We start from the raw sequence: 27,655 nt of genomic DNA, 5'->3' as shown, positions 1-27,655 counted from the left end.
CAGGGACCGCCACACCGGGCCAGGCCCCAGGACCGCCACACCGGGACCAGGGCCCAGGGACCGCCACACCGGACCAGGCCCCAGGGACCGCCACACCGGGGCCAGGGCCCAGGGACCGCCACACCGGGGCCAGCCCCCAGGGACCGCCACACCGGACCAGGCCCCAGGGACCGCCACACCGGGGCCAGGGCCCAGGGACCGCCACACCGGGGCCAGGGCCCAGGACCGCCACACCGGGGCCAGCCCCCAGAGACCGCCACACCGGGGCCAGGCCCCAGGACCGCCACACCGGACCAGCCCCCAGAGACCGCCACACCGGGGCCAGGCCCCAGGACCGCCACACCGGGCCAGGCCCCAGGGACCGCCACACCGGGCCAGGCCCCAGGGACCGCCACACCGGACCAGGCCCCAGGGACCGCCACACCGGGGCCAGGCCCCAGGGACCGCCACACCGGACCAGGGCCCAGGGACCGCCACACCGGGGCCAGGCCCCAGGACCGCCACACCGGGGCCAGGCCCCAGGACCGCCACACCGGACCAGGGCCCAGGGACCGCCACACCGGGCCAGGCCCCAGGACCGCCACACCGGGACCAGGCCCCAGGGGCCGCCACACCGGGGCCAGGGCCCAGGGACCGCCACACCGGGGCCAGGGCCCAGGACCGCCACACTGGGGCCAGCCCCCAGAGACCGCCACACCGGGGCCAGGGCCCAGGGACCGCCACACCGGACCAGGGCCCAGGGACCGCCACACCGGGACCAGGCCCCAGGGACCGCCACACCGGGGCCAGGGCCCAGGGACCGCCACACCGGGGCCAGCCCCCAGAGACCGCCACACCGGGGCCAGCCCCCAGAGACCGCCACACCGGGGCCAGGCCCCAGGACCGCCACACCGGGGCCAGGCCCCAGGACCGCCACACCGGACCAGCCCCCAGAGACCGCCACACCGGGGCCAGGCCCCAGGACCGCCACACCGGGGCCAGGCCCCAGGACCGCCACACCGGGCCAGGCCCCAGGGACCGCCACACCGGACCAGGGCCCAGGGACCGCCACACCGGGGCCAGGCCCCAGGGACCGCCACACCGGACCAGGGCCCAGGGACCGCCACACCGGGCCAGGGCCCAGGACCGCCACACCGGGGCCAGGCCCCAGGACCGCCACACCGGACCAGCCCCCAGGGACCGCCACACCGGGCCAGGCCCCAGGACCGCCACACCGGGACCAGCCCCAGGACCGCCACACCGGACCAGGCCCCAGGGACTGCCACACCGGACCAGCCCCAGGACCGCCACACCGGGACCAGCCCCAGGACCGCCACACCGGGACCAGGGCCCAGGGACCGCCACACCGGGCCAGGCCCCAGGACCGCCACACCGGGCCAGGCCCCAGGACCGCCACACCGGGACCAGCCCCAGGACCGCCACACCGGGACCAGCCCCAGGACCGCCACACCGGACCAGGCCCCAGGCGCCGCCACCGACCCTGCGGCCTTCGCGTGCGCCCGCAGCAGCACGGGGAAAGGGGGGGGGGGTCCTGCCGCGCCGCCGCCGCCAGGGGGCGCCGCCGGGCCGCCGCCGCCAGCCCGCTCAGTCGAGCGCCGAGCGGCGGCGCTCCCCGGCGCGCGGCCCAGCCCCGCTCGGCGGCAGCCGGAGGCGGCGGGTCATGGCCCTGTCGCGGGGGCTGCGGTGCTGCCAGCGGGCGTTCGCCTGGGTGCCCGTCGCCATCATCGCCCTCGTCGTCCTCTGGTCCTACTACGCCTACGTGTGCGAGCTGTGCCTGGGTGAGCGGCCGCGGCCGGCCGGGGCGGGCCGAGGCCGCTGCAGCGGCGCGGGGGGGCGGGCTCCCGGCAGCGGCGCTGGGTGCGTGTCGTCGACAAGAGCTCTTTGGCGGTGCTGCGCAGCCTCCTGTCGTGCTTCCCTTTTGGCGTGTGTCTCCCTGGGGACTGCGGTGTCCTGCGGCCGCGTTGATCCGTTTCGGTTTGCGGTGAGACGCGGCCCCGTGACGCGGTTAAGCGGGCCGTGCCCTCGGGGAGCAGCCGCGCACCGCCTGCCCCGAGCGCCCGGGCCTGCCGCCGCCGTCGCGGCCCGCGCAGAGGCCCAGCCTGTTTCGCAGCATGCTGCGCTTGAAGCGCTCCGGAAGTTGGGTCGTGTTGAACACGGGTTTAGTCCGAGGCTCGGTGCGGTCGTTAGGGGAGATGTCGTTGACTCGGGCGGGATTTGGGTCGGGCCGGTGTCACTCTGCCAACACCGGTCAGGCCGGCGGGAGCTCGGCCCGCTGCCGAGGATCTCGGCTGTAAATGGCTCCTCTCTGCGCGTCCTCCCGTCTTTGCCTTCCCTCTCACCCGCTTTATTTCCGTGTGGAAGAGGTTACCTACACGGAAGGTGGAAGGAGCAAATTGCTTCTTTTGGGATTCGAACCCGAACTGTTGGCGTTTGCAGTGGAAACCGGCGCTCGGGACGCCGTCCGCCTTCCGCGCTGCTAGCGTTAACGCGGCTTCGCGCCTTGGCTTTTTTATTAAGCAGGTTTCTGTTGCGTAGCGCTAGTTCAGCTGCTCTGGCGTGCAAACGGTAGGCAGTCTGTTTGGATTCTTGATCTCCATCTTTAGTTGTCTGGATTGCCAAGGAGCGAAAGTAGTCCGAGATACCTTGTGGTTTTGGGGTCTTCGGCTTTCGATGGCTGGTGCCGCCAGCAAGCCGTTCTCCGGAGGGGACCCGGTCTCCTGCCTGGCTGGTGGTCGCTGCCCCAGCGAGAACAATGACTTAGTGTCCAGGAGAGAAAAAGCAAAAGCTTGTATGTAATCTTTTCTTAAAAGTTTACCTTTTCAAACCTTAGAAAAGCCATACAGCAAGCGTGCCATGACTGTCAGGAGGGAGCCGAACAGTATTAGTGAGAAGCTGATGTGCTGTTTGTAGCTGGATTTGCAACAAACCACAGGCAAAAGTGAAGGTTTCCTAAGAGTCTCGTTCATCCGTAATTGAGTGTGCAGAGACACAGCAAATATTTGATCTCTTTTTTCTTCATTTATGAAAACATAGTTGTATATTGCAGAGCTTGCAGATCCAAACTATTTACTAGCAGGGCTTCTTTGGTTCCTACTCCGATGTACGTTTTCCAAGTGTATTATTGAAGTAAGAGGATAGAGTGAGTCTTGACGAGTAAAGTCTCTTATCCAGATGCTGACTGCAGGCTAGAAGTGAAGACTCCAATCCCTCGATGACTTCATTTTTCCATATGGCCTAACATGTTACTGAAGGGGCCGTCCCTGGTGTGTGCAGTCCCCCAAGTCTTGGAGTCTTCCAACAAAGTGATGTTGTCAGTGTAGCGTATCCTTTGTAGGTGACTGGGCAAAGCCAAGACAGTTTTTGACTTTTTATTCACGTTGATGCAGAAATGATCCTGGAGACATGGCTTGCTAGGCAAGATCAAGAGCACCTAGAGACTAGCACAAAGCAGGCTTATAAGCACGTATATAGAGATGCTATTTGGACAGTTGTTAGAGGAGCCCTGATAATCCTATAAGGATCAGGGCAGTAGGGCTGTCGCCACTGGATGTATTCTACAGCAAGGGAGAATACAGCGTAAGTAGCAGTGATCGAACCTCTTATGGGTGTTGTCAGCGTGAGTAAATAAAGAATTGTTATGGATGCTTTTGGTTTGACAATAAACTGTGGGCTCACTTTTTGTTTGCTGTTTTGCTTTAGAAGAAAGTTCAAATTCAAGTACGTATAAAATAAGGAATATAATTTGTCGCAACAGCTTTTCTGGGAATCATATTTGCTCCATAAGCATATGTTTTCTCTTTTTCAGTGACTCTGAGCAACCCTGTGGAAAAAGGTATGTGAATTTTATTTAGCATTTGGTATTTAGTCCTTGTGTAAAAAGGTTCATGAATGTTCTAGTTAAAAGAAATGCCAGCAATTAGGAATCATCTGTATATTTTTACTTATCTGGAGCTGTTCAGGGGGAAGGTATGAAAGGGCACCGCCACTGCATTCCTAAATACTGGCTCTGCCCGCTCAAGAGCAGAATAAAATGTAAACCATTTGAAAAAATAGGCTTTCCCACAATTCTTTTAAACTAACACACTCTTTCAGTGTTTCCTTCCTGTATCTGCACTGTAGATCATGAGGTATACAGCATGTACTGTTGGAAAAAAGGCTGTAACTTTTGGCTGTATTGGGAAATGCCTTTGTTTAGTCTCATTAAAAAGCAGAAGAGCACTAAAGGGCTATGATCCCTTCTGCTGTTCCCAAATACTCTGTATATGTTTATCTGGATACACTCGCAGACCTTTTCTCTGCTTCTGTTTTAAGTTTGCAGAGCTGCTTTTAGAAGCTAAACAGAAAAGCCTGATTCTCGTCTGTGGACCCACTTTTTTTTTTTCATTGCTCTATTGCTACTTTCAATGAAAAATATTTGTAAGGTATTTTGTAAGAGACACTCTTCCAAAAATTATACATTTGTTTCCATTGGCCGGTAACCATACATTGAATGGTGATAACTTTGAGCGACTACCACGGGTGAGTTGGAGTCTCTGTCTCATAGTTATTTAACTTGGGCGCTTTTCGGATTCATTCAGCAGTACAGACTAGTTCTGTACTAGACGTTGTTCCGAGATCCCGGATGCAGGATCATGAGGTTACTGAGCAAATCAGGCAGAGAAGCAGAATTGCTCAGCTAGACAGTTTCCACCGGTGCAGTGTTGGAAGGCCACAGTCAGGCCCTGAGAAAAGGGGTTAGTGGCAATCTTAGTATTCCTGCCCTTCGTCTCTGAAAGGGCCCTGCAGGCCTCTGGCTAGTACAGATGGCCTCTCTATCTTCATTTCCTGTCCCAGGGTTACGAAGCATAGAAGTGGTTCTAGCTGGTTTCAGCTGACGGATTGTCCCATGGATACCAATGCCAGCTTTTAAAAATCTTTAAAAATCCTCCAGGTTGTTGCATCAAGGAAATTCTCTTAGCACGAGAGAGCTATCCTAGTATTTGAAACCCTTACAGAGAAACTACAGAGAGCATGTTGTTAATGATTATTCAGCAGAAAAACAAAGTTACTTGCCAAATCTGTTAGTGCATCTCCAGCTCAGTGTCCTCTTAACGTGCTGCTGTATTGCTTTATCAGCAAAATTAAACCTGTTGCAAGATTTCTCTCCTTAAATAATAGTTTAAAACTGACTGAGCTGTGCCTACATTTAGTAGGCACATCTCAAACTTAAGAGGGTAATAATGAATTATTATTGATTGACATGATCAGTCCAACAATCCACCACATTTTTGTGGCCGCATCGGATCGTTTGCCATCTCGCTAGAAAGTGTCAAACCTATATTTGGTCTCTATGCCAGTGAAATTTTCTCCCAATCTGCCTGAGAAGTGAGGAGGTGTTTGGATTTTAAACTTCAGTTTCCAGCAGTAGTAGTTATTTTAATCTTAGTTTGTTAAAATTTTAAGTTTAAAAGACGTAGGGAAAGTCAGGTTATTATTGTGATTAAACAGAGCGTATAAATAAAACTGTCTCATACCTGCATGATAATACTCAAGACTCAACAAAATATTAACAAAATAACAAACAAATTGTTTGTGTATCCAAAGGAGAACTGTCCTTTGGCTTTCTGAACTGTGGTGTGCTTTGCTCATGCCCAAAGTCTGCATATTGAAATAACACTACTCTGAGGCATGTTGGAGTTCATGTGATAATGTTGCATCTGGCGAATTACAGTTCTTTCTCGGTAATCACAAGACCTCTTTTGCTTACACTGAGAGATGTTTTGCTGTTTTGTTTTGTTACATGAACTGTAGCAAATCTAAAAAACGTTTAGTGAGAGATTTGATTTTTTCCTGGTTCTGTAAAGCTCTGCTAGAGCATGTTATTTTTTAGAGTCTCCTAAGCGGTGAAGAGTGCAGTGCGTGGATGGACAATACACTGACAGCGTAGCTATACTGTGATTCTGCTTGTGTTCAATAGCAAATGAACCCAACATTGGCTTAGAGATGCTGGAGTATTGCAATATTGACTTGTACCCTGCTCAGCGCCAGCCAGTTCCGCTTTGCCTGTGTCTAGGATATGGGGAAGAGAAAGGAATCCCATCCCTCCAGGGGTACCGTGTTGTCACCTTCCCTGGGGGGTGAAGTCTCTTATGGCTCTGCTCTTACTTACCAGTAGAATTGGATCAGGTGGAGAAGAGGGAGGCTTGTGGGATAGGTAGCCCCTAACTGCAGCCACAGATTTCTTGAAATTCTACCGATCCCTTAACCATTAGCTCTATTGTAATGCTCGTTGGTATTGTAAATTTTTTTGTTTAACTGTCATTGTGAAAGATTGGAATTATGCCTGTCATGAATGCAACTCTTGCTTAAGAGGTCATTTTTCTCTTCCTCTTTTTTTTTTTTTTTAGTGGCCTATCTTACAATATTCCATATTCTCTTTGTGCTCTTCGTGTGGACATATTGGAAGTCTATTTTTACTCTCCCAGTGCAGCCAGATAAAAAGGTAGGCGCCTAAGCACTTTTCATCCATTGCAGAGTGGAAGCAGGATTGCTAAAGAAAGAACCGAAAAATCCTTCGGTCTTCTAGATCTGGACAACTGATCTGATTTCCGAAAGAGACAGAAAGTGACCTAGAGCTCACTGGAAAAGAGACAAGTTTACCGTTCTGAGAATCCTTTCACTCCTCAAAGAGTATAATGTAAATCAGATGTGGTGTTCACTTTTACAGCTGCCTTTTCAGGTGTTCCAGGAGATAATAGGATTTTTAAATGTTGCAAATAATAAGATATATGATTATTAACTTATTTATTTATAGTGTCTTTGACGTCCAAGCGTTTAACAAGTTGCGAGCCAATCCTGACCTTACTCAGCCTAACATTACTGGAGTCTTATGAGTAAGGACCTTAACCTTTGGGTTTCACTTTCCATGGACGATGTCACAGGAGAGGCAGAAATGGAGACATTTGCAGTGGTAGTGGGGTTTCTGGTCTCCTGAGCCAGCTGTCCCGCAGATCACTGTGGCGCGTACGTGAACGTTCAGGCTCCCTCGAACTCTAGCATTGCCTGCTCTGCTGGGAGCCCTTTGCAGGTTTGAGTAGGTGTCTTTGTAGTGGTTAAGCTTGTTTCATTTGTCAAACTTTTCTTTCTGATAGTGAGCGATAGAAGAATCATTTTTATCTTAAAAGCGCTGAGATTCTGTCATTGCATGCCTGTGAGAGTAAGGACTGTGGCTACGTGCGTAGCGTATGGTTTTTAATTTGGTGCTAGGTATGTGCATACTGAAGTGTGTGTGCAAACCTGTGCTCCTGCACCTCTCTGGTCACGTACACCATAAAAGATAAATATAACAGTATACCTCGGTGAAGAGAAACTGGGGTTCACTGTGACAGAAAGTAGATTGTTTCGCTTTTATTATGATAGTTCTAGAAATAGGAAACTACAGCCGAAACAGATTCTTGCTCACCAGAAGAGTGCTTGAAATGAATAACACTTCAGGTATGTCATTCATGAAAAATAGTTGTCTAAAGGAGCAGCAGCAGTAGTAGTAGCACATCTAGTATGTTATGTTTTGTGATCTTAATTTCGCTTTTGCGTTTCTTGTTGATGTCTTCCATAGCATTCTGCCTGACCAGTGCTTACTGTCTCTCTTTGTATCTGCTTAAGAAACACATTTTCACATCGGATTAATCTTACGTCACATAAAGAGTGGGAGACAAAAGTGTTTCCAAACAGAATACTTGAAATATTCTCTCTGCTACACATGAGTAACTGGTTCTCTCCTGACTTCTGCTTCTAGTACCATATGTCCTATGCTGACAAAGAGCGCTATGAAAACGAAGAAAGGCCGGAGGTGCAGAGGCAAATTCTTGCCGAAATTGCAAGGAAATTGCCAGTGTACACAAGAACGGGGAATGGAGGTCAGCTGAGCAAAAGACTTTTGTTTCCCTAAATCTAATCAAGCAGGCTAAGAGGCATATGTTGGCAATCCAGATTATACTGCAGACCAACAGAGCCGTCCCAATGCCACTGCATACACTGGAGAGCTCTTGTGCTAAGAATTTTAATGCTTCCTCTCTCGGGCTTTATATTTGGGGAAAAGCACAAAGCCTTGACTACTTCAGTTCATCTTCAGTGGAGTACCAGGTGCTGGCCTTGAGTAGCAATATGTCACCCTTTGTATTTACAGGTCAAAAGCCTACTTACCTTATCTGCATTTAGCAAGGTAACATAATAACCGAAATCTGTAGTAATTTTTACTTAAAATGGAATTTAGCTCAGAGGTGCAGGACATAATTCTGTAAACAGGTTTTTTGGACCTTGTTCTGCGGTTAAATGCATACCGAACTCCTTTCAGAGCTTAAAGGTAATCCATGTTCAGACTGCAGGTTCTGGCCTATTCGTTTTTGTTCAGAGAGCCGGAGGGCTCTGAAGCAGAGAACTGCTGTATAGACTATTACGAAAACAGAATGTATTTAAAGTCTGAGTAAACGTGGAAGCCAGAAGCGTACAATTTGGTTGTACCACTTTTAAGCTGATTGTATGCTTTAAAGTGAGGATTGTCTCCCGCATTCGCAGGTTCTTAGGGGAATTACGAGCATTGCTTATCTGATTATGACCTGCCAGCAAAAATCAGCTGCGATACACCCATCTTTTAAAGCAATAGAGGAAAGAGATATAAGTAGTTCGGAAATGAGCAGAATAGCAACTAACACTTTCCTATTACTCAGTGTTAATATTTCTTTAATTTCAGGTATCCGATTCTGTGATAGATGCCAGCTAATAAAACCTGATCGTTGTCACCATTGTTCCGTTTGTGCTATGTAAGTTAATGGGTGGTTTTTCACTGAAGTGAATATAGTCACTGTAAAGTAATGTGAATGAGCTGGTCCTTCACATAGCTCTCCACACGTAAAGGTACACAAGTACCTCCGTTTCAGTAACAGCCACCGGTGTATGAAGCTGTGTGACAGCATTTAGCATTTGCACTTCTGCTATTTGTATCCTTGCAGTGTTTGCAGTTCCCACACGTACAGATATATGAGTGCTAGCTGCTAGAAAGTGTGCCATCTAGTGAAAGATTAACTGACTGCTCTTAGCAGGTTAAAATTAAAGTATGTTTTTGTTTTTTTTTAATATTCCAGGCTTTTACCTGTGGTGTTTTGCAAGTTTTAAGCCCTCTAGGGCAGGAATCATCTCCATGCCTTTTTAAGGAATCTTCTTCATCTCTTTTTATCTTGCACAGTACCAAGGACACTGATAGATCTTAAAAAGTAACGTGTCCTAAAATTATACCTACCTTAAAGAATTCAAAGAGGTGGTATCATCTTGACTTTGTATCGTTGTAGAAATCTGCCAAAAATACCAGAGGCTTTTGCTATTGATCTGCAGTTGGCAATTAAGTACCAAATACAAGTTTTCCCTTTTTGTTTTTTTGTCCTTTTGCAGATGTGTGCTAAAAATGGATCATCACTGTCCGTGGTATGTCCTAGATACTGGTTTGTAATTTTCTGAAAAGAGAGGCTGTTCAAATGCCTTTCCTCCATAGAGTAGTGTCTATATGCCTCTTTCATTTTAGACCATACATCTCTTTATGCTGGGAAACTTATAAAATAAGCATACTTTGAAACTGCCTGAAATGTTTGATATTTTTGAGAGACAGATCATTCATATATTTGTTCCATTGGCTATATGTAAAAGCTGTTATGTTGACACAATTTAAAACACAAATACTAATTCAGTCTTTGATTATTATTCAAATTTTAAAGGGACCTCAACTTAACCTTTAAGTTTGGATATATAATCATTTGAGCATGCAGTTAGTGGTTGCTTTCAACAGTAATATTTGCATGCAGTTTGTTTCTAAAATGATGCCTGCCACTTGTGCATGTTAAGTAGAATGGTGCATGGATGAATTAAGCTTTATGCTTTGAGAATTACTACCACTGAATTTCTTAAACTCCTCCTTTTCTTAAAAGGAAGATTTCAGAACCCACAAGCAACGCAGACATATGCCCACCTGAACTTCCCTGGTACTCCTAAATTTAGAGGGTTTTTCAAACCTGAATTCTGAGGCAAATGTTACGCCTACTAACTTTTCTGCATTCCCTTGTACCTCTTTGGCGTTGTTCTGTGCGTGGAGAATTACAATCAAATAGCAGATTGATATGTTTGTGTATAAACAAACAACTCCATATATTGCCATGGTGAATCTGACTCCCGAGTGTTCCAAAGAGTAGAATCTCAGCTCTGATTACTTTTGCAGACCACCAGAAGCGGACACGAGTAATTAAAGCCTGCCTCAGTGACAAATTTACCAGTGGTACAAACTTTAAAATGAAAGTAAAAAATACGAACTGTGTTTTTTCCTTGGCATTACTAGCCATCAGGTGAAAAGCAAAAAGTAAAGAATTGAGTCATATTTCATTTTGACCACTAAGGGGAGCTATTTATTGAAGAAATTGTGTTGTGTAGTCAAGAGCCTTAAATAAAAAAACCAAAAAAAAAATGTGATATTCATTGTCTTTGTAACTGTGTGCTGTACATATCCTGATTTCAACTTTGCTTTTATTCTCTAGGGTGAATAACTGCATTGGATTTTCTAACTACAAATTCTTTCTACTGTTCTTAGCCTATTCTTTGTTGTATTGCTTGTATATTGCTGCAACAGTCTTCAAGTATTTCATTAAGTATTGGACAGTAAGTTGTGAAATCCGGTTACTTTTTCATATCTTATGAGTCTCGTCGGGGGTTAGGCACTCTTTCGTTACTTTTTTCACTTTCAGTCAATTGAAGATCTGCCTTTCTACCGTAATATTTTTTTCCTGAGCCCGTATATAAGTATAACACCCATTGTATGTCTGAGATGCAGAGAGTGAGGAGAAAATGGACTTCAGGAATTTCAACTTACAGACTTAGCTTCTGGAAAATAAATTGCATCCTTTTCTTGTACAAATCTGTTTGAATGTTATGTGTGTCAGAATTTTTTGAAACTAATCACAAGTTTCTTATTTGAAAAATTCAAATGTTGTCATTCAGAAGAAGACACACTTCACTGAAAGAGAACTGAAAGAGAACGTTTACAAAAACGTTTTGGTAATTTTTCAATATATGTAAGGGTATATCATGAGTCATACCATGAAGTCAGAGGCGTTATATTGGGATAAACACAGCTTGAGTTAGATCGGGCTCTTGGACTTAAATATGGTTAATTTTCCCAACTCCAAATACAGCTGTCGTTGGCTGGCCGTAGCTCCTCACTTAAAAAGAGAAAAATCTACTGATTAGGGAACTAATTGTCTTCTAAGTAGAAATTTTCAGCTGTCAACATCTGACACTTTTAAAGTGGCTGCAAGAATACCACCTACGAGTTTCAGTCATATTACAGGAAACCATTAATTGCGGGTGGGTGGTTTTCTTTTATGTCGTTTCCGGAAATGCCCAGGCATATTTTTTTCAACTTTCTCTATATCGTTATCTTTTGGATCAGGTCTCTCGTGCTTAGGGAGAGAGCAAATAAGGGAAGGCGTAGATGCAGACCCCAGGGTAGCTACTATATTGATACTGTACCTGATGGTTTCCACGAGCTTATTTTCTTGCGGAATATATCCTCCCTTCTCTGCTCTGATGTCAAAGTATAACATCCTGCCACTGATTTATACGTATCTACATAACAATATGTCGTTTTTTAAAAAAAACTTTGTTCATTTCCTAATCCCCATATGAAGCTTTCTATTAATGTAAAGGTTGACCAAAATTCAGCACGTTTCTTGTTCAGTTCCCAGTTATAATTTATATGCAAGCAATGCCAACTGACAGTTCCAATATGAGACTGGGCCTTGTGTCTCTAGGTTTTTGTGTCTGCTGTGCTACTAACTCTGTATGACTGTGTTTAAGTAACTTAACTTTGCTGTGCATTACTTTATTAATTTCTCTTTTTTCTTTTTTCTTTTTTTTTAAATGGCTAATCACTTAAAATGCCTCCTGAGATACTCATGGGATACCAGCAGGAATTCTTTTTTATACTAAGAAAGGCACAGAGACCTTATCTCTGCCCTTACTTCCGTGGGGTGCACAAAGGCTAAGAAGTAACCGTTTGGTTTGCGGTCGCACACAGTCAGTCTGTAGATGTATGCTTACAAGGATCTCTGGCACTTGCCTGTCCTACTGTAGAAGGAAATGACCTGTAAGACCGTGCTTGGCTTTTACTCCTTTCCAAACCAGCTACTCTCAGATCTAAGTTTACCTGCTTGCTAGTGCTGTAGCTCTGGAGAAGGTCAGGTTTTCCTGGCATCCCTTATGTTGGAAGAAGGAAGTTATATCCTTTTCTTGTAGAAATCTGTTGCATGTACGTATCTCAGAATCTTTAGAAACTAATCGCAAGTTTCTTCATTTGGAAAATTCAAATGTTACCATTCAAAAGAAGACACGCTTCACCGAAAAAGAGCAGTATTTTAATATATGTACAGGAAAGTGTGAAGATTTTTAAAGGAAGCTCAGCAGAATGTAAACAGGGCTTCAAAGAGCTTGTGCCTGCCAGTTTCACTGTGGGTATAGCATGTGCTTCCTGGATCCAGGTGGGAAGCTATGATCATCCGGGCTCGGTTCCATACAAAAAATTAATAGCAAAACCCCACTCTTTCTGCTTTGGCTACAGCAGGGAGAATGAGCCAGATCACCTCCTTTTTTGTCTTTTCCCACTTTTTGTAGTAAGGTATGATTTTATGTATGAAAGTCTGAAAACTCCAGGTAGGAGTTTTAGAGGGTATCTTGGTTTTTCTAGGAACAAAGAATTTTCCAGTTTCTGTTTGTGCTTATCACTTGCTCTGTGTCGCTTTCCTTTCCAGGGTGAGCTGACTAATGGACGTTCCAAATTTCATGTCCTTTTCCTTCTCTTTGTGGCGGTCATGTTCTTCGTAAGCCTGATGTTTCTGTTTGGCTACCACTGTTGGCTTGTCAGTAGAAACAGATCTACTTTAGGTAAGACTGGGTGCGTGTGCACCATAAGGGAGCGTAAGAAAAAAGACATTTGCGTTCTGCTTCTAGAGAGTCCAGCTGGCTTATGAAGGCAGGGGGAATTAAAAGATTTTTGCCCAATGCTGCAGGAATTTGTCACTTCAAATGAGCTGCATTTATCAGCTGGTGTGATTAAAGTTCTGTTAGGGAGACTGGAGCCTTAAAGTGTAAGGGTCCAATTATGCAAATGTTGTGCATACGTGTAACTGCACTTGCTGTGAAATCAGTGCAGCTTTTTAATAATATAGTTGTTCACGCTCATATGCTGGAGTGCATCTTAAAACAGCTAAGGAAGGTTGGGAGAAACGGTGTTCATCTTCACTGATGGACACAAAGAAGTTAGGTCTGTAAAATTACACCAGTGAACTGAAAATCTGAAATGCTGTGAATTGGGGGAGTAATTCCTTTTTCCTTCCTCAGATAGTGGTTATTCACCTTTTAAAGCTTGTTTGGACAAAGTTTTGTAACGAAACACACAGTATCAAGAGTTTTGAGCAGATATGCAGATTTTGTAAAGTTATTAACTTTAAAACTCATTTCAAGGGGCACTGGAGCTCATCTAGCCCAAAACATCAGACCTCTGCAGCAGCTTAGAAGGTAGATAAAACTGTTTCTAGTGCACTTTAGGTTCTCCTCCCCTCTCTTTTCTTTTCTTAATTTTATTTCTCACCGTAACAGAGGGTCTATCTGCATATGTTTGTTCCTAATGCTTATTCATTATATTACTAATGAATGAGGCAATTTAAATCTCCAGTGCCACTTCTGGAATATGCTTTGAAGAAAAACCTACTTATTCTGCAGATTTTCTATTCGGAAATTTGTAGTGTCACTGTGTTCCCACAGAGTTTTAACACGAGTCTTATACAAAGTTCTTTAAACTCTCTTCTGCAGATTAAGCAAAGTGCTTTTAGTTGGGTTTGTGGTTATTCCATATGGTTCATTTCCGAGAACAAGTTCCTGCTTTCAGTTTGGAAGTTGCATAAGTATTTACAGGCTTTCAAAATAAAAAGCCTGTTATTTTCGCACTTTGTATCTTTGTCATGCTAGTTCACAGTACAGTAGATCGTGTTGTGCATGTTGCAGCCATCTTAGGATGTACAGTCCTGTTTCAGTGTTTGACATTAATTTTCACTTTTTCACTGAAATTGCATCCATCTGTAGAGGCTTTCTCAGCTCCGGTGTTTCAAAATGGCCCGGATAAAAATGGATTCAATCTCGGCTTTGTAAAGAACCTTCAGCAAGTGTTCGGAGAAGAAAAAAAGCTCTGGTTACTACCCGTCGTCTCTAGGTAAGTAATAACCGGGTCAGTGCTAAAAGCTGATACGATTAACTGAAGAGACTGACTTCTAAATGGCTGGTATAGCTGTACGTGTTACACCTACGCTTGTGTGGCTTAGCTAGCTGCTATTGTGCATCATTGCAAATGAATCAGCAAATGCCATCCGTGTTAATCTTGATCACTAGAAGTCTGGAAGCGGAAGTTTTTTGTGGTATTAATGTACAATATAGGATGTTGTTCTTTCTGGAATTCTGTGGTGCAAGTATGGATGAGCGTTCACTTGAAACATGCTGGTTCTTCCTCTGTTGGACTCCTGTGGCTGAAACAGAATTTATATTACTTAATTTGGGGGAAAATATTGTTTTGGCCCCTAGTAGACCAGTAGTAAAGTACACTTGAGTCCAATTCCTTTAGTAATTGGACACTACGTAAAATAAGCTGCTAGGACATTCACAACTTTTTCAAGTAGCTGCATATTTGTAATATGCAAGTCCAAGACCCAGCTGTATCGCCGTTGCCATCTCCTGTCCACTCTTAAATGTAGTTCCAGGGGAAAAGATTAGCACAGAGAGCCTTTCTGTTAAAGGTGATACTGAAGTGCTGGTCAGAGACACGTTACCAACATATATGCTAATCTTAGGGGAAATGCCCAAGTTATTTTCCTTGGGTTAAAAAAAAAAATCATCAGAGGAAAAAGGTACTTCAGCTAGTTTACAGTACTTCTCTCTATGCTGCTGGATGTTAGGGAATACAGTGTGGCGCAGCCCAAACTAGAATATCCTGTTTTTAACTTCCCCTGCCTTTCTAGCTGTCCTTAATTAATTTTTTTCCTGTTGTCTCCCAATAACTTAACTGAGGCATGTTTGAATTCTGCTAAAAATTAATTCATTTGGGCTGAAACTTTCCATTTCTATTTTCCAAACAGTTTGCAGGAATTCAGGATCAAAGCTACTTTCTAGTAAAACGTGGTATCTGAGCTACCACAAAAATAAACTCAATATTTTTCAAAACTTAAAAATATTTTAAAGTAGACATTGGAAGTACAGGCGACAAAACCTTTTGTATGCAGATGAAAGCTAACACAAGCGTCAAAGTCGATTGTCATCCTTCAGGGCCACTTGCTGCTTTTCACAGCGTTTGTCTCTGCCTTTTTCCATGCAGCCAGGGGGATGGGCATTTTTTCCCCATGAGAGCTTTGTGTGAAGCTCAGAATCCTCTCCTAGCAAATGAAGAGCAGTGGGAAGATGATGGAATAGATGAAGAGCCACATGGTAAGGTAACACAAAAAGAAATTGGTTGTGTCTTGACATGCAGTGACTAATGGATGCATTACAAGGGCTGGCTAAATCACTAGGCAGCTCTGACTTGATTAATGAATACAGAGTAAAAATAAGCCCTTCTTTGAAGTCAGCTTTTTTTTTTTAAGTCATAGCTTTATGCTTGCAAATAAATGGACTGAGAGGTTGTTACTCACAACTTGCAGAGAGAAATTGAAATTTCTGCAAACTGAGTGAATTGATATGTAAATGCTGTTGCGCGCAGCACAGTTACTGGAGAAGTGAAGTTGTGCCTGCAAAAATGAAAAGACTAAGATTTTTTAAAAAAATATTTATTCTCTGAGAGTTTGTGCAAGTGTCCGTGCAAACACCTGAATGCAGAGATACATTTAGGAAGCTATTTTGTACTTAGTTTGTTCTGCTTTAATCCAAGAGTGTAGCGGAAGCTCATTTAGTTTTGAGGCTTGCCTAGGCATTCGCTGTCTAATCTGTAGAAGATATATACATGCTGAGAGCAATTCTAGGTGATCTGGCTTGTTTGCACAATAGGTTTGATCACTTTTTGAAATATAAATACACTTTTTATGCTATGGACATCCTATTAGGGAAAAAAAAAAGACTTTATCAATCTATTATTTGACTGGGTTTTTTTAGATGCATCCAAAATTAGTTTGATAATTCATCACCATTATTTTTCTCCTCTTGAACTTGAGGGTGTTTTCTCATATATTTACCTCCAGGCTTTGGTCTTTGCAGAATACAGGAAGTATCAGAACACCTGGGTTAACGTCGGAGTCTCTGGTCGCTGTGTTTTAGGGTTCAAAAATCTTGTCGCTAAATTAAGCAAGGACTGATGGTTTTTCTGTGGTGTAAGGATGTCGTCTCATTTACGGGAACAATAACACTGACAGCAACTTTACTACACCGTGATTTGGAAGATAGGTTCCCTTTAAAAGAAATACAGTCATCTCACGGCCCTTCTCCCCTTACAGAATGGCGAAAGCATAATTAATTCTCAGGTTACTCTAACTAGTGAACCAAGCAAGTGTGCTTGGAGAAGCAGAAATCACAGCTCTATTGTTCAGAGGCATGATTGCCATAGTTGCTCTTTTTACTGCCTCAGAACAGTTTTCAGGAACGCTGCCAATAACGTGCACTTTCAGGGCATGCGCTTTAGTCATAGGTGCATGGCCCATGAGGAAGTCAGTAGTCTTGGTTAAATGGCGTAACAACAGCTTTTCAAGTGGGCTTCTTTGTATACGTGTGCGACATACTGTGAATCGAGCTCTTTCTTCCAAACACCACAGTATTTGCTGTCCAGTCTCTGGTTAACTTGAAAATTGCAAAAACAATCTATTCCACTGCAAAATAAGCAACGTATGTTTTTTCCAAGGCACACTTCACATACTAGCAGTGCTGGGAAAACCTACTCGCCAGGATTTTGTGAATAGGACTGAAGAGGCTCGTTTCAGCGTTAATTCAGATAAACAGCTTGCTTTAGTTAGCATGTGTGTGTTAGAAAAATACCTGTTCCTCTTGTTGGTATTTTTCTTACTGCCAGGCACAACTTCCTCTCTGGTCTCAGTCTGAACATCTGAATTTAGCGAGAGGAAATCCTGCATGGAGACTCGGGGAGCGTGCATGGTTGGGAGGGAGGAACCTAGCACCCTTCCCTGGATATGGCTGTGGCCGGTGCTGCAGGATCGGCAATAGCTGACAGTTGTTGTGCAAACTTTCAGCTCTGCCCATGATCCGGTTTCTTGAGCGTGGTGATGCTTTCTTCCAAAAGCTCCGCAGCAGGCAGGGACGTTTACTTTACAACTTTACAGGTTTCATGGCTCTCCGTGACCACCGGCGTAGCATCAGGGTTTATTCAGTAATAGCACGTGTGTAATGTTTTTGAGGAAATCGTTTTCTGATACAGGATAAATCCATCTCTTGGGGCATTTTTCTTTAAACTCTTGACTGCACCATTCCGCCAGTGCAGATAACAAATGTCTGTTTATCGTTTTGACTCATGTAAAAGATGTTGGGGGAGAGGGAGGAGCATGAGAAAAGGTACCGAGTCACGTTCTTTTTCCGGGCATTAATCGCCCATAGGCAAAGCAGGAGTTGAGAAAACATGAATTTTCAGATATTTCGATTCTGCAGTCCTAGGAAACGGCACTGCCAGCTGCATCAAGATGAGGATAACAGCTGCCCTCCTGTGTTTAGGAGGGGTCTCTCTCCCCCTGGAGCGTCACCTGCGGTGGCTCGTGCACCTGGGCTCCATGGCAGGCTCCCGCAGAAGAGGGAGAGAAACGCCACGGAGATCATTATAAGAAAAGAGAGGGCTGTAGGAGCTTGATGAAACGTTCCTTTGTGTACTGCTATCCTGCCTAACTGCATTATTTAGGGCTACCAAGATGATTAGAGGGCTGGAGCATCTCTCCTATGAAGAAAGACTGCAAGAGCTGGGCCTGTTCAGCCTGGAGAAGAGAAGATTGAGAGGGGATCTCATCAACGTGTACAAGTATCTGAAGGGGGAGTGTCAAGAGGATGAGGCCAGCCTCTTCTCCGTGGTGCCCAGCAACAGGACAAGAGGCGATGGGCAGAAACTGAACCACAGGCAGTTCCATCTGAACCTGAGAAAAAACTTCTTCACTGTGAGGGTGACAGAGCACTGGAAGAGGTTGCCCAGAGAGGTGGTGGAGTCTCCTTCACTGGAGATATTCAAAACCCGTCTGGACGTGATCCTGGGCAATATGCTCTAGGTGACCCTGCTTGAGCAGGGAGGTTGGACTAGATGATCTCCAGAGGTCCCTTCCAACCTAAACGATTCTGTGATTCTGTGATTATTGCGGTCTTTTATTTCCTCCCAGATGTTCTGTGTGTGCATAAAGCGATGCGTTTTTAAGGCCCTGCAACTGCAAATTCACAATATCCGCGTGTGGATATTAGGGGAGATCACCAGTAAGGGGGCTGGGAGGTTGATGAGGAGAGGACAAGCCCAACTGAAAGCAGGGAGAGGAGGTGGCCTAACGTAGGTCCTCAGAGTGTACAAGCCATCTTCTCAGCTGTCTTACCTACAGAATTGTCCTTTTCTCTGTCATGTGCATGTTTAAACGTGCCCTTGTTTGATTTTTGTATCCTGACTTGCTAAAGCTTTTAGTGTTTCTTTTAGAAAGAAAAATACCATGGGGAACCTTTTGTTTTATTTTTTTTAGCCAGAAACTGAAAACACTTGCCTCCAAATCCATGCTAATTGGAAGTTTTTTCAGAATTATTAACGCTCATCCTTTATTCGCAGGCATCTATTTATCTATCTAGCTGGGAAGCTGCCCCAAATCACATGCTGGCAGCTTATAAGGTTATCAGTTTTTTCAGAGAATTCATCTATAATGTTGTATTTGACGCGTCGATCGTGGATGTATCAGTACGGTGAATGCTTGCAGTCTTCGCCTTTCGGCGCCTAGGACAGGACAGCCATCCATTTCTGTATGTTGTATGGCAATGTCAGATCACTTAAGTGGATTTAATAATTTGATAATGTATTTCATTTTAACTTGTACAGAAGGCTTCAGTATGAATGAAATCTTTCCTAGATTGTTTTCATCTTCAAAATTTCCTTGTCTGTCCTAAGTTACCTCTCTCCAGCAAAAGCCAACATATCCTGAGCAGAAGTTGATAATCTCTGCTGATCTGATGAAGTTGCAGGTGTCTGAAGGCATGTGATTTGAATTTAAATTCAAGTTGTTAGGAGCCTAATTAAAGGAGCTCCATGTCCTGAGATATCAGCTAATTTGGCATAGCCATCCTTTGAGTAGAGAAGTCATCTGTTGTGATGGTAGGGATTAAATTTCTATCCATGGAGAAATTTAAAAAGCTACTTAGAGGTCTGAAATGAGCAGCGATTGCTCAGACAGTCCGTTGGAGGATTAGGAAATTCAGTAAACTGAGACAAAAGACAACGTTTGCATCTCTGTTTTTTAGGCATGATATAAATGTTTAAGTAGCGTCTGTGAGAAAAAGGTCAAGTCAAATCAGTGCTAAACCCTGCATCAGCAACTGATTCAAAATCAGGTTTTAATCGATGTGGGGGTACCTGTGCAGAAATCTGTGTCAGTTTGACTAAATCTCTTGGTAAATACATTTACTAAAACCGGTATGGTTTTGTATGTCTGTCCGACCTGAAGCTACTAAGTCGATTAGATGAAAAATGATCTTCCCTAAAAAGCTTGCAGGCAGTGAAATTTCAGTGGGACTAGTGCCGCAGAGCCAACAAGCCCTATATCCTTGTATGAGTTCCCTGTGACGTGCAGATCTTAGGCTTTCCTGAATGTGTGCAGAATAAAGGGCCGTTCGCTGGAACTTCCCATCGGAATATATGTATTAGAGTTTGCATGATAAAATAGTTGCTTATGACCATAAATAATGAAAATGACCTGATAATGAAAACAGCAGTGGTTCCTCAACTCCATAGTAAGGCAACCAGAGGCCGAGGCAGATTTGTTGGTGTTGGATGTGTGGTTGGGTGGGATTTTGAGGGGGCGAGGTGGGGGAAAGGGGAGTGTTTGCTTTTTATTTTTCTTTTACTTTCATGGAGAAAATCCAGTTGGAGAAAAGGAGAGAAAGTTCTGTGGCAAGTTGATTTTTGACGCTCTGCTCAATTCTTTTAACCATCATGTGTTACACAGCCAGCTCTGGATTTTAAAACTGAACAGCACAAGATCACTGTGAGACATCTACAGAGCAATACAGTTTTGAAGTCCTGTTTTCAACAGTCATGGAAACAACTCTAGAAGTATGAATTTGGGAATTGGATCTTGTTCCTATATCTTCCACAGTTTTGGGGTTTGTTTTTTGTTTTGTTTTTTGGACATAGGACATCTTGTTTCACTTAGCCATGTTTTGCAGGTGGGGAGAGATACAGCATGACGCATTCCTACATCTGAGGCTGTGAAGATAGATTTATGCATATAAATTGCTTTGAGATTCTTGGGTATTAGTTACTGTAATAATGCAGTTTTACAGTAGCAGAAAATGTGGCTTATGGTTAGCTGGATGCTGTTTCCGTTGAATATGAGGTATGAGCTGCCTTCAGGCTGTTTATCATTTTAAACAGACCTTTTCTGTGTTTCATAAGACCATAGAAATAAGTGTTGGTTGGAAAGGGTGTCTGGAGGTGTCGAGAGTAACCTCTCGCTTGAAGTGGAGCTGCTACCGGCACTAGATCTGAGCAGCCGTGGGTTTGTCTGGCCAAGTCTCTGCAGCCTCCAAGGACAGACGTTCCACAGCCTCTGTGCGCAGCCTACTCCAGTGCTGCGCAACCCTCCTACGAGAAACGTTTTACTAATCACTAGCTGCCAGAAGTCACAGCTAGCGGCTATCGCTCCGTGTCTGACACTATCAAGTAAAGTTTGGCTCTGCTCTCTTTGCAACTGCCCTTCAAGTAGTCGTAGACTGCTATTCGATCAGCCCTGAGCCTCCTATTCACCAGGTTAAACCAGCCCAACTCTTTGTAGGTTTAAAGTAGAAATTTCTAGGCTTATATGTAGCTTGAGTCTGACCTCCTCTGCCTTTTGTTTTCTGAGATTTGGACAGTAACCGTGTGTTTTCATAGAAATATGCGGTTTTTATTTTGCAGGTGAAAATGTTTAGGAATGAACTGTCATAAGAGTATGAAATGTATCGCTGTGTATTTTTACCACTGCCATGTCAACAAAACTATTCAGGGAACATCATTTCCTGCTACATTAAGCTTTGGTACTCTCACTTCCATCTCATAGGAGGGTTTTGGCAAAGTGCATTGTAGACACAATTGACGTTGTTTTACTCTTGCTTGTTTTCTCATTGCTGCTTTCCTTTCTCCTAAGGCATCAGCAAATGAAGCACTCTACTGAGTTTTCAGATTCCATCTCATACAAGAGAAGGAAAGCAGTATGATTTTCTAACTTAGAGAGGCCTGAAATGTTCCGTTAAAACGGAAAGATCTTTATTTGTCATAGTGGCTTTAAAGCTTGTGACATGATTATGAAATAAAGCCAATAATAAAGTAATCTGGGTTTGAAAAATGGTGTTCAATTAGCTCTGACAAGTGGTTACCTATTTTTATTTGGCATGATTCTTAACAACACATTCCTACGCTTAGTGAAAAGGATATTCTTAGTGAGAGAAACAGACTTACTTATCTCTAACTACTTTGTTTTTTGTTGTATAGGTTCCAATGAAGCTTCATCCCTTGCCATAGAAAGGGAGACGTAGCGCTCTGAAAATGCAACAATACAAAGCTTGTTCAGAAAGGTCAGTATTTCTTTCTTGGTTACCTTAAAAGCAGGAGCTCTGCAGGGAATGTGGTAGGTAATCTTGGACAGATTTTGGCTTTAACAGTGGCTTATCCCACATCGCTTGGGCAAAGTCATGCCGAAGGTCTGACTGCAGAGCGAAGACCTTCACGTTGCTTTGGAAGTGGTGCAGCTGTGGTGGAGGTCTGCCACCACCAACTGAGCCAACTAAAGGAGACAGAGACGCTCTCACCAGAGCATCCTGTTGAAGCAACTGTGCATGGTAGTATGTTGCCAGTGGTATTTCATCTTACTCAGAAATGTATGGTTTGAGAGAACCTGAAAGAGGACAGTGGCTGTCCAGTAGCCCTGGGCCAGATGCTTGCTCAGTTTACCCAAAAGCAGAAAGACACCATTTGTAGGGGAGGATATAAACCCTGCAGCTCCTCTGGTGGATGTGGCAACCATGATTCTTGCCGCTAAGTTCTACATTTTTAAGGATGGAAATATGTTTTGTGATTCATAGAAGGTGTGGGAAGGTGGAGATACAATCTTGAAAGAAACCAAAGTTGAGAACAGCCATGTTGCATGCTCCATGCAGCTGGGACTAAATGGAAGAGACTTGCAATGTCCTTATCAGCCATTACTTTTATCTAGTTTTTCTTCACCCTGGACAAATGGGTGCAACCACAGATGATATATGGTTTGGGGAAGATGTTGCATATCAGAATGCTCACTGATTATACTGTCTGCTCTGACTTTAGTAGCAGTGGTGAGGAAGCCACACACTTACCATTGCAATATGCTGTAGGCTGTGTCCTCCTCAGTCTCCATGAAAGAATTATACCCTGAAGTATCACTGATCAAGATTCGAGGGGTATCTTCTGCTCTCCCCCTTGCAGGAGATAGAATAGTCAGATACGCTTTGCCCCTTAATTTGCTCTGGATATCAAGTAACTAAATTGTATGTGAAAGCACTGTAATCCGCTGCCTACTTCTGCACATGAGTGAAGCAGCGTGCGATTTTTATAAATGGGCTTCTTGCGTGTTTTAGGTGTGATTCTGTTCTCTTCCACTGCGAAGAAAACCCCAAAATGTTTCTCCTGTTGATAATTGGTGAAAACTACAGAACGCCTTTCTACCCAGGGAGTGAAAAAGCAGCGTTTTCCCAGTCATTCTACATGGCTTTAAAATAATGGTCAAAATCAAGGTTGTACTGCCGTGTATTATAACTCATAAGATCAGTGCTTCAGCATTTTTCTTTCTTTAAATTTCAGCTTCCCTCTCAGGAGCCAACATCCCTTCTCTTTTCATGGACTTCAGTTTTGAGGGTCAGAAAACAAATGGATCTTCAAGATGAGAAAACGTCATGAAGTATCAACTGATTGGAATCTGCATTCTAGAGTGCTTCTCCAGAAATCCTGCTGCACAGATGTTTCAAGGCTTTATAAGTTTAAGTTATGGAGTGAACAGAACAGTTTTATAGAGTGATTCTGGCCAGTCTTCTTTGGCCTGCTCTCTTTATTTTATAAATAATATATATTTTTTATTCAAAATAGGCGAAAAAAATATTGATGTGAGTGCACTTCCAAAAGCCTTTTCACTTTGCAGACATCAGGGACTCAAGCTCTCAGAATTCTTCCAAGCCATAATATTCTTGGGAAACCTATTTATTTTGAGACTGGTTCTCCAACCTTCTCTGACAAGTGGCATTTTCTAATAAGTGTTTAAAGTCCTATCTGAGTAAGCTCAGCTCAGTGAGAGACAGACTTGCATAAATTTGGGACTAAATTGGTAGTTGGATGTGTGTGTTGAATGCAAAAGTGCTGAACATGCATATACATGTGCAGCTGTGTATGGAAATAAAATAGTTAGTCATATTGCCAGTATCAAGATTCAAGAATATTGTGGCCACTGATGCTTTTTTCTAGGAGGGTGTCGTTGTCTTAGATTGTGAGTTATAGTGCCCTTAAAGCTGAATCCTACTTGCAGGTACCTAAAATTCTGAAGGGAATTTTAGACAGTACAGTTTGCATTAATTCCTAGGGCTAGGGCTAAAATGACAGAATTTGCATGGCAATTAGAGTATTATCACCTTATCCCAGGATCAGTGTTTCATGGGATTTTTTGTATTTATGGAGTCAGAAAGGAAGGTGTTAATTTGAAACAGATGAGTTGGAAATGTGCACTGAATATTTAGCTCCAACAGTAGCATTTGGAGTTTACCCTTCACAAAGGTGGTTTTAGTCTCATAATGCTGAAGAGACAACAACTGATGTCCTGAATTAGGTCAGACTTCTTCCTGAGTGAATGTATTGACTGGTGTTGTAAAGATTTTTTTTTTTTCCCCCAACACCAAGAGGTGATCAGATTTTTTTTCTATATTTGACTCCATTTGCAGTCAAAGGAAAGTGTCAGTGTTTTTATTCTGCAGCGTGGAACTGAGAATTTGCTGCCTGTATTATATGTGGTTTTCTAGATCCGAGTCTTTTTTTATCTGCACGATTCAGATCTGGCAACCCCATCACTCATGTCTGAATTGGATGCATGCTTGAAGTATTAATATACTACCTTTAAGATCATTTCTTACACTTCCCATTTTCTGTCCAGGTTTTATGTTTATTTATTTCCCCTTCGTGTTGACAGTGACTCAACAGCAGTTGTGCATGTCATGAGAAATTACCAGATAAGTATCTGTTCAGTGACAAAGGCCTTGGCTACATACTAGATCTTTTCGCCTCTGTTTACTCTGCTGCTGCTACCAGTATCTCCATTAATGACGCAAAGGAGTCGTGCAGAGATTTTTCTGTCCGTAAGAGCAGACACTTAATTACCTGATACAAACCATACTTTTTAGACAGACATTTTGTATGTCAGTCTCTAACCTCCACAGTGAGGTGTAGAGCAGGCAATACACCCTGTAAAATGTCTTATTGCTAAAATTTAAATGTTAAGAAATAGGGTGTGCTCGCCCAGTTTTAATGCAGGTTATTTGCCCAGAGTGTTACCGAGCGCTCTCTGAATGTTGCTGCTGACGACGCTTCAGCCGCTTCTGTTTGCTGGTTCCGTCATCAGACGGCTGTTGACTGCCGAAACTATTTTTCCTATCAAATCTAAACCTGCAGTTCTAATAGAAATCTGTTGCTGGATCTTAAGTTGTGTTTGGTGAAAGATGGCGGTACAATTAATCACGTCATTTCTGGCAAAATGTACTTCAGAGGGGGATCTGTAGAGGAAGACGGCAGCTAAATGCAATAGGAAATCATAGGAATTTAGTACCAACTGCTATTTGTGCCTTTTAAAATGCTAAGGTCTCTAACTCTAAATTTCTACTGTATAAAAACAGGAAGATAATTTGGCAGCTGTTTCATTCTGTCAGCTTACGAGTGTTTTTAGGACAGGAATATCAGAGCTGTGTCTGAAGCCATGTGGAGCTGCAGGAGTTTTCTGAGCAGGTTCTCGCATCCTTTCCGGATCTGGGACTGTTTAGGGCTGTTTCATTCTTTCATCGTCATTTCTTTGCCAAACTAGCAGCAGAGAAGCTACCTAAGAGATCTGCGAACTGTATCCCTGTTTGCTGTCCAGCTGTGACACTGTTCATTAGTTAATGCATAACATAAATTTTTGTCTTTGGTTGTAACTGTTATTAAAACAAATATATTTATGGTAAGGCTTATGTTTGGAAACAGCTTTAAATGTTTCCAAGTACTTTACAATAATGCTTTGACATCTTTCCTTAACTTGCGTACTGTTATTAAGTAACTTTGCTTGTGACTAGTTGCAGCTGATTTTCCATTTTCCTTAAAAGCAGCGCAGGCTTACCTGGTTATAACAAACTCTTGTCCAGGTAGAAACAATAAGCAATTTGATGGCTTCAGAATCACTCCAAGTCCGTATTCACACTGGTCAGATTTTTGAAAGCTTCCAAATGAAACATGAAACAAATACAAAAGTTGTGTTAAAATGAGCCAGGACAAAACGTAGAAAAGTTCAGGTATGTCTGAGTGACTGAAAAATCTCCGTTTTGCTCTTCTACTTACTTGAAGGAGAAGTCCTTATACAGTGCCTAGGATTGTACTGTTTTATGCTGCATTCCAGTGCAACAGAATAGAGTCGGGCAGATTCCTCTACGTCCCAAGATTAATTAAAGCTGAATATAAAAAGCTGCAGCGAAGGTAACGCCGCCCAAGGCAGCGGTGTTTGTGTTGTGTTTGCTGAAGCCGCTATACGTCTCTGTTTTTCAAGGCAGCGTGTAAACGGGCAGTCAGATCTCTGTGGGAAAAATTAGTATTTTTCAAAATATTGCTACCGAGACCTTTTTTCTTTGTGCATTATTGCAGCTGATGTTTTGAACATAATTGCAGGTGACCTACTAAGGAGAATGCAGTTATTTCGGTTAGTCTTTTTGGCCATTAAAAAGACTGCTAGCAAGAAAGCTAGGCAGCGTAAAAGCAGTAATTTTGACTGCAACACCCTAATACTTGCGCTTTTAAAGCGGGGCTTGTATTTACTTTTTAAATTGGCTTTTGGTTTTCGTAGCTTCTGAAGGAAAGTTGCACGTGCATCACGTTCTGTTGGATGTGCTAGGTGAATGCACTGGAAAACAGGAATTCCTCAGGCTGCTTCTGTAATCATTGCTGTAGGTGCAGATAAAGTATTCAGCCAAGCGTACATTAGGTTTGTCTAACTTGCAAATAGTGCTTTAAGGGGAAAAAATCTGTGTCTGCTTTTGCTGGTGCAGCTTGTAGGGTAGAGCTGTATGCCACGTTGTGGGAAAGGCCCGGGGTATTTGTCTGGGGATGTTTACTGTCGCTCTCTACCTAGCTCCATCTGTAAATTTGGTTGCACCCAAAGAAGCTGGTGCATTAAACTCGTAAGGTTTGAACCAGTTCTAATGCGTTCTTAAGTTGTGTGACTGTAGTGTTTGTGAGGTTGTACACACGGCTGTTTGACCCCAGCCCGGGTTCAGCGTGGGAGTAGCGGGGTGACTTTCTCAACCTCATCCCGGAGACTGAGAGAGTTTTCTCTGGCTACGGAGCTCATGCCAGATCTACCCTACAAAATTATGCAGTAAGTGTTTTCCAGCTCAGGGTCAGAAGTAATTATTGTCCTTAGTTGAGGCTGTATTGGCAGTATAACTTGAGGTGTAGAAGCACCTCTGAGAAGGATGTTTTTGTTGGCTTAGCTTAATGTAGTCCAGGGAGGTGGTAACGCCTGCCAGCAGGAGAGCGCCGGTGGCGTGGCCGCGAGGCTGCTCTCCTGCCGGGACGCTCGGTAGGGCAGACCGGGCCTCAGCTGCCAGTTACTGCCAGGGTCGTTTTGATGAGGATGTGGGAGCTGGAACAGAGCCACCAAAGGCTGTGTGTAAATCTACCAAACAGTCACCAGATAGTAAGGTATGTTCACGCTCAGCTGGCCCAAACGCAAATCTGCCTTCCAAAAATCAAAGGCTCACCTGGAGTCTCTTGGAAAGTGTCCATCGTGGCAATGGCTTTTGTTAGCTTAAATCAAGGCCTGTAAGTGTGAGAATTCAGCTTGTATGCAGCGTATCCTGCTTTTCCCCTGGCCCGTTTGTTGTTTGTGTTTCATCATTTTACAAAGCTATTTCTTGCCCCTCACATGAATGAGGCCCTCATGAGCTATAAGTGGGTGTCATCATGTGAAAGAAAGAATTCTCTGCTGGATTTTACTGCGATACTGCCCTTCTGTCTTATTCCTTTTGTCTTGGGTTAATGTTCGAAAATAATTTGCCAGTAGCAACCACCTCCTCACCTCTCCCCCTTCTCTCCCATTTAAATTCAGGCACACTGTACTCTTCTTTTAAAAAAAAAAAAAAAAAGAGAAAA

General features: G+C 44.0%; 1 protein-coding gene across 3 annotated transcripts; it reads left to right on the top strand.

Annotated features, from left to right (window-relative positions):
* Positions 1-1,563: 1,563 nt before the first annotated feature.
* On the top strand, positions 1,564-27,655 carry ZDHHC15 (zinc finger DHHC-type palmitoyltransferase 15). Of its 3 annotated transcripts, XR_011143575.1 has the most exons (13): positions 1,564-1,778; positions 3,806-3,832; positions 6,387-6,481; positions 7,775-7,895; positions 8,729-8,798; positions 9,424-9,456; positions 10,554-10,674; positions 12,822-12,954; positions 14,152-14,278; positions 15,431-15,540; positions 20,223-20,379; positions 21,746-21,828; positions 23,087-27,655. XR_011143575.1 is itself a non-coding variant. In XM_068957743.1 (12 exons), the coding sequence occupies exons 1-11, from the start codon at positions 1,661-1,663 to the stop codon at positions 21,787-21,789; spliced, it is 999 nt and encodes a 332-aa protein (XP_068813844.1). In that variant the 5' UTR covers positions 1,564-1,660; the 3' UTR covers positions 21,790-21,828; positions 23,087-27,655. The 3 variants fall into 3 exon arrangements, 2 of the variants coding, with proteins under 2 accessions (XP_068813844.1, XP_009683733.1); XM_068957743.1 differs by lacking the exon at positions 20,223-20,379; XM_009685438.2 differs by lacking the exons at positions 1,564-1,778; positions 20,223-20,379 and adding an exon at positions 3,693-3,717.

This window comes from Struthio camelus, chromosome 11 (assembly GCF_040807025.1).
Source record: "Struthio camelus isolate bStrCam1 chromosome 11, bStrCam1.hap1, whole genome shotgun sequence".
Lineage (NCBI taxonomy): Eukaryota > Metazoa > Chordata > Aves > Struthioniformes > Struthionidae > Struthio > Struthio camelus.
The sequence above is the reverse complement of the archived record's forward strand: the minus strand, read 5'-3'. Positions and strand labels throughout refer to the sequence as shown.

What these genes read in the sequence shown, in the direction of transcription:
- ZDHHC15 (XM_068957743.1), top strand. Translation starts at nt 1,661, where the DNA reads ATGGCCCTGTCGCGGGGGCTGCGGTGCTGCCAGCGGGCGTTCGCCTGG. An exon ending in ATGGATCATCACTGTCCGTG is followed by an intron (nt 9,457 to 10,553) that starts GTATGTCCTAGA and finishes TTTATTCTCTAG; the next exon opens with GGTGAATAACTGCATTGGAT. An exon ending in ATTTCATTAAGTATTGGACA is followed by an intron (nt 10,675 to 12,821) that starts GTAAGTTGTGAA and finishes TTTCCTTTCCAG; the next exon opens with GGTGAGCTGACTAATGGACG.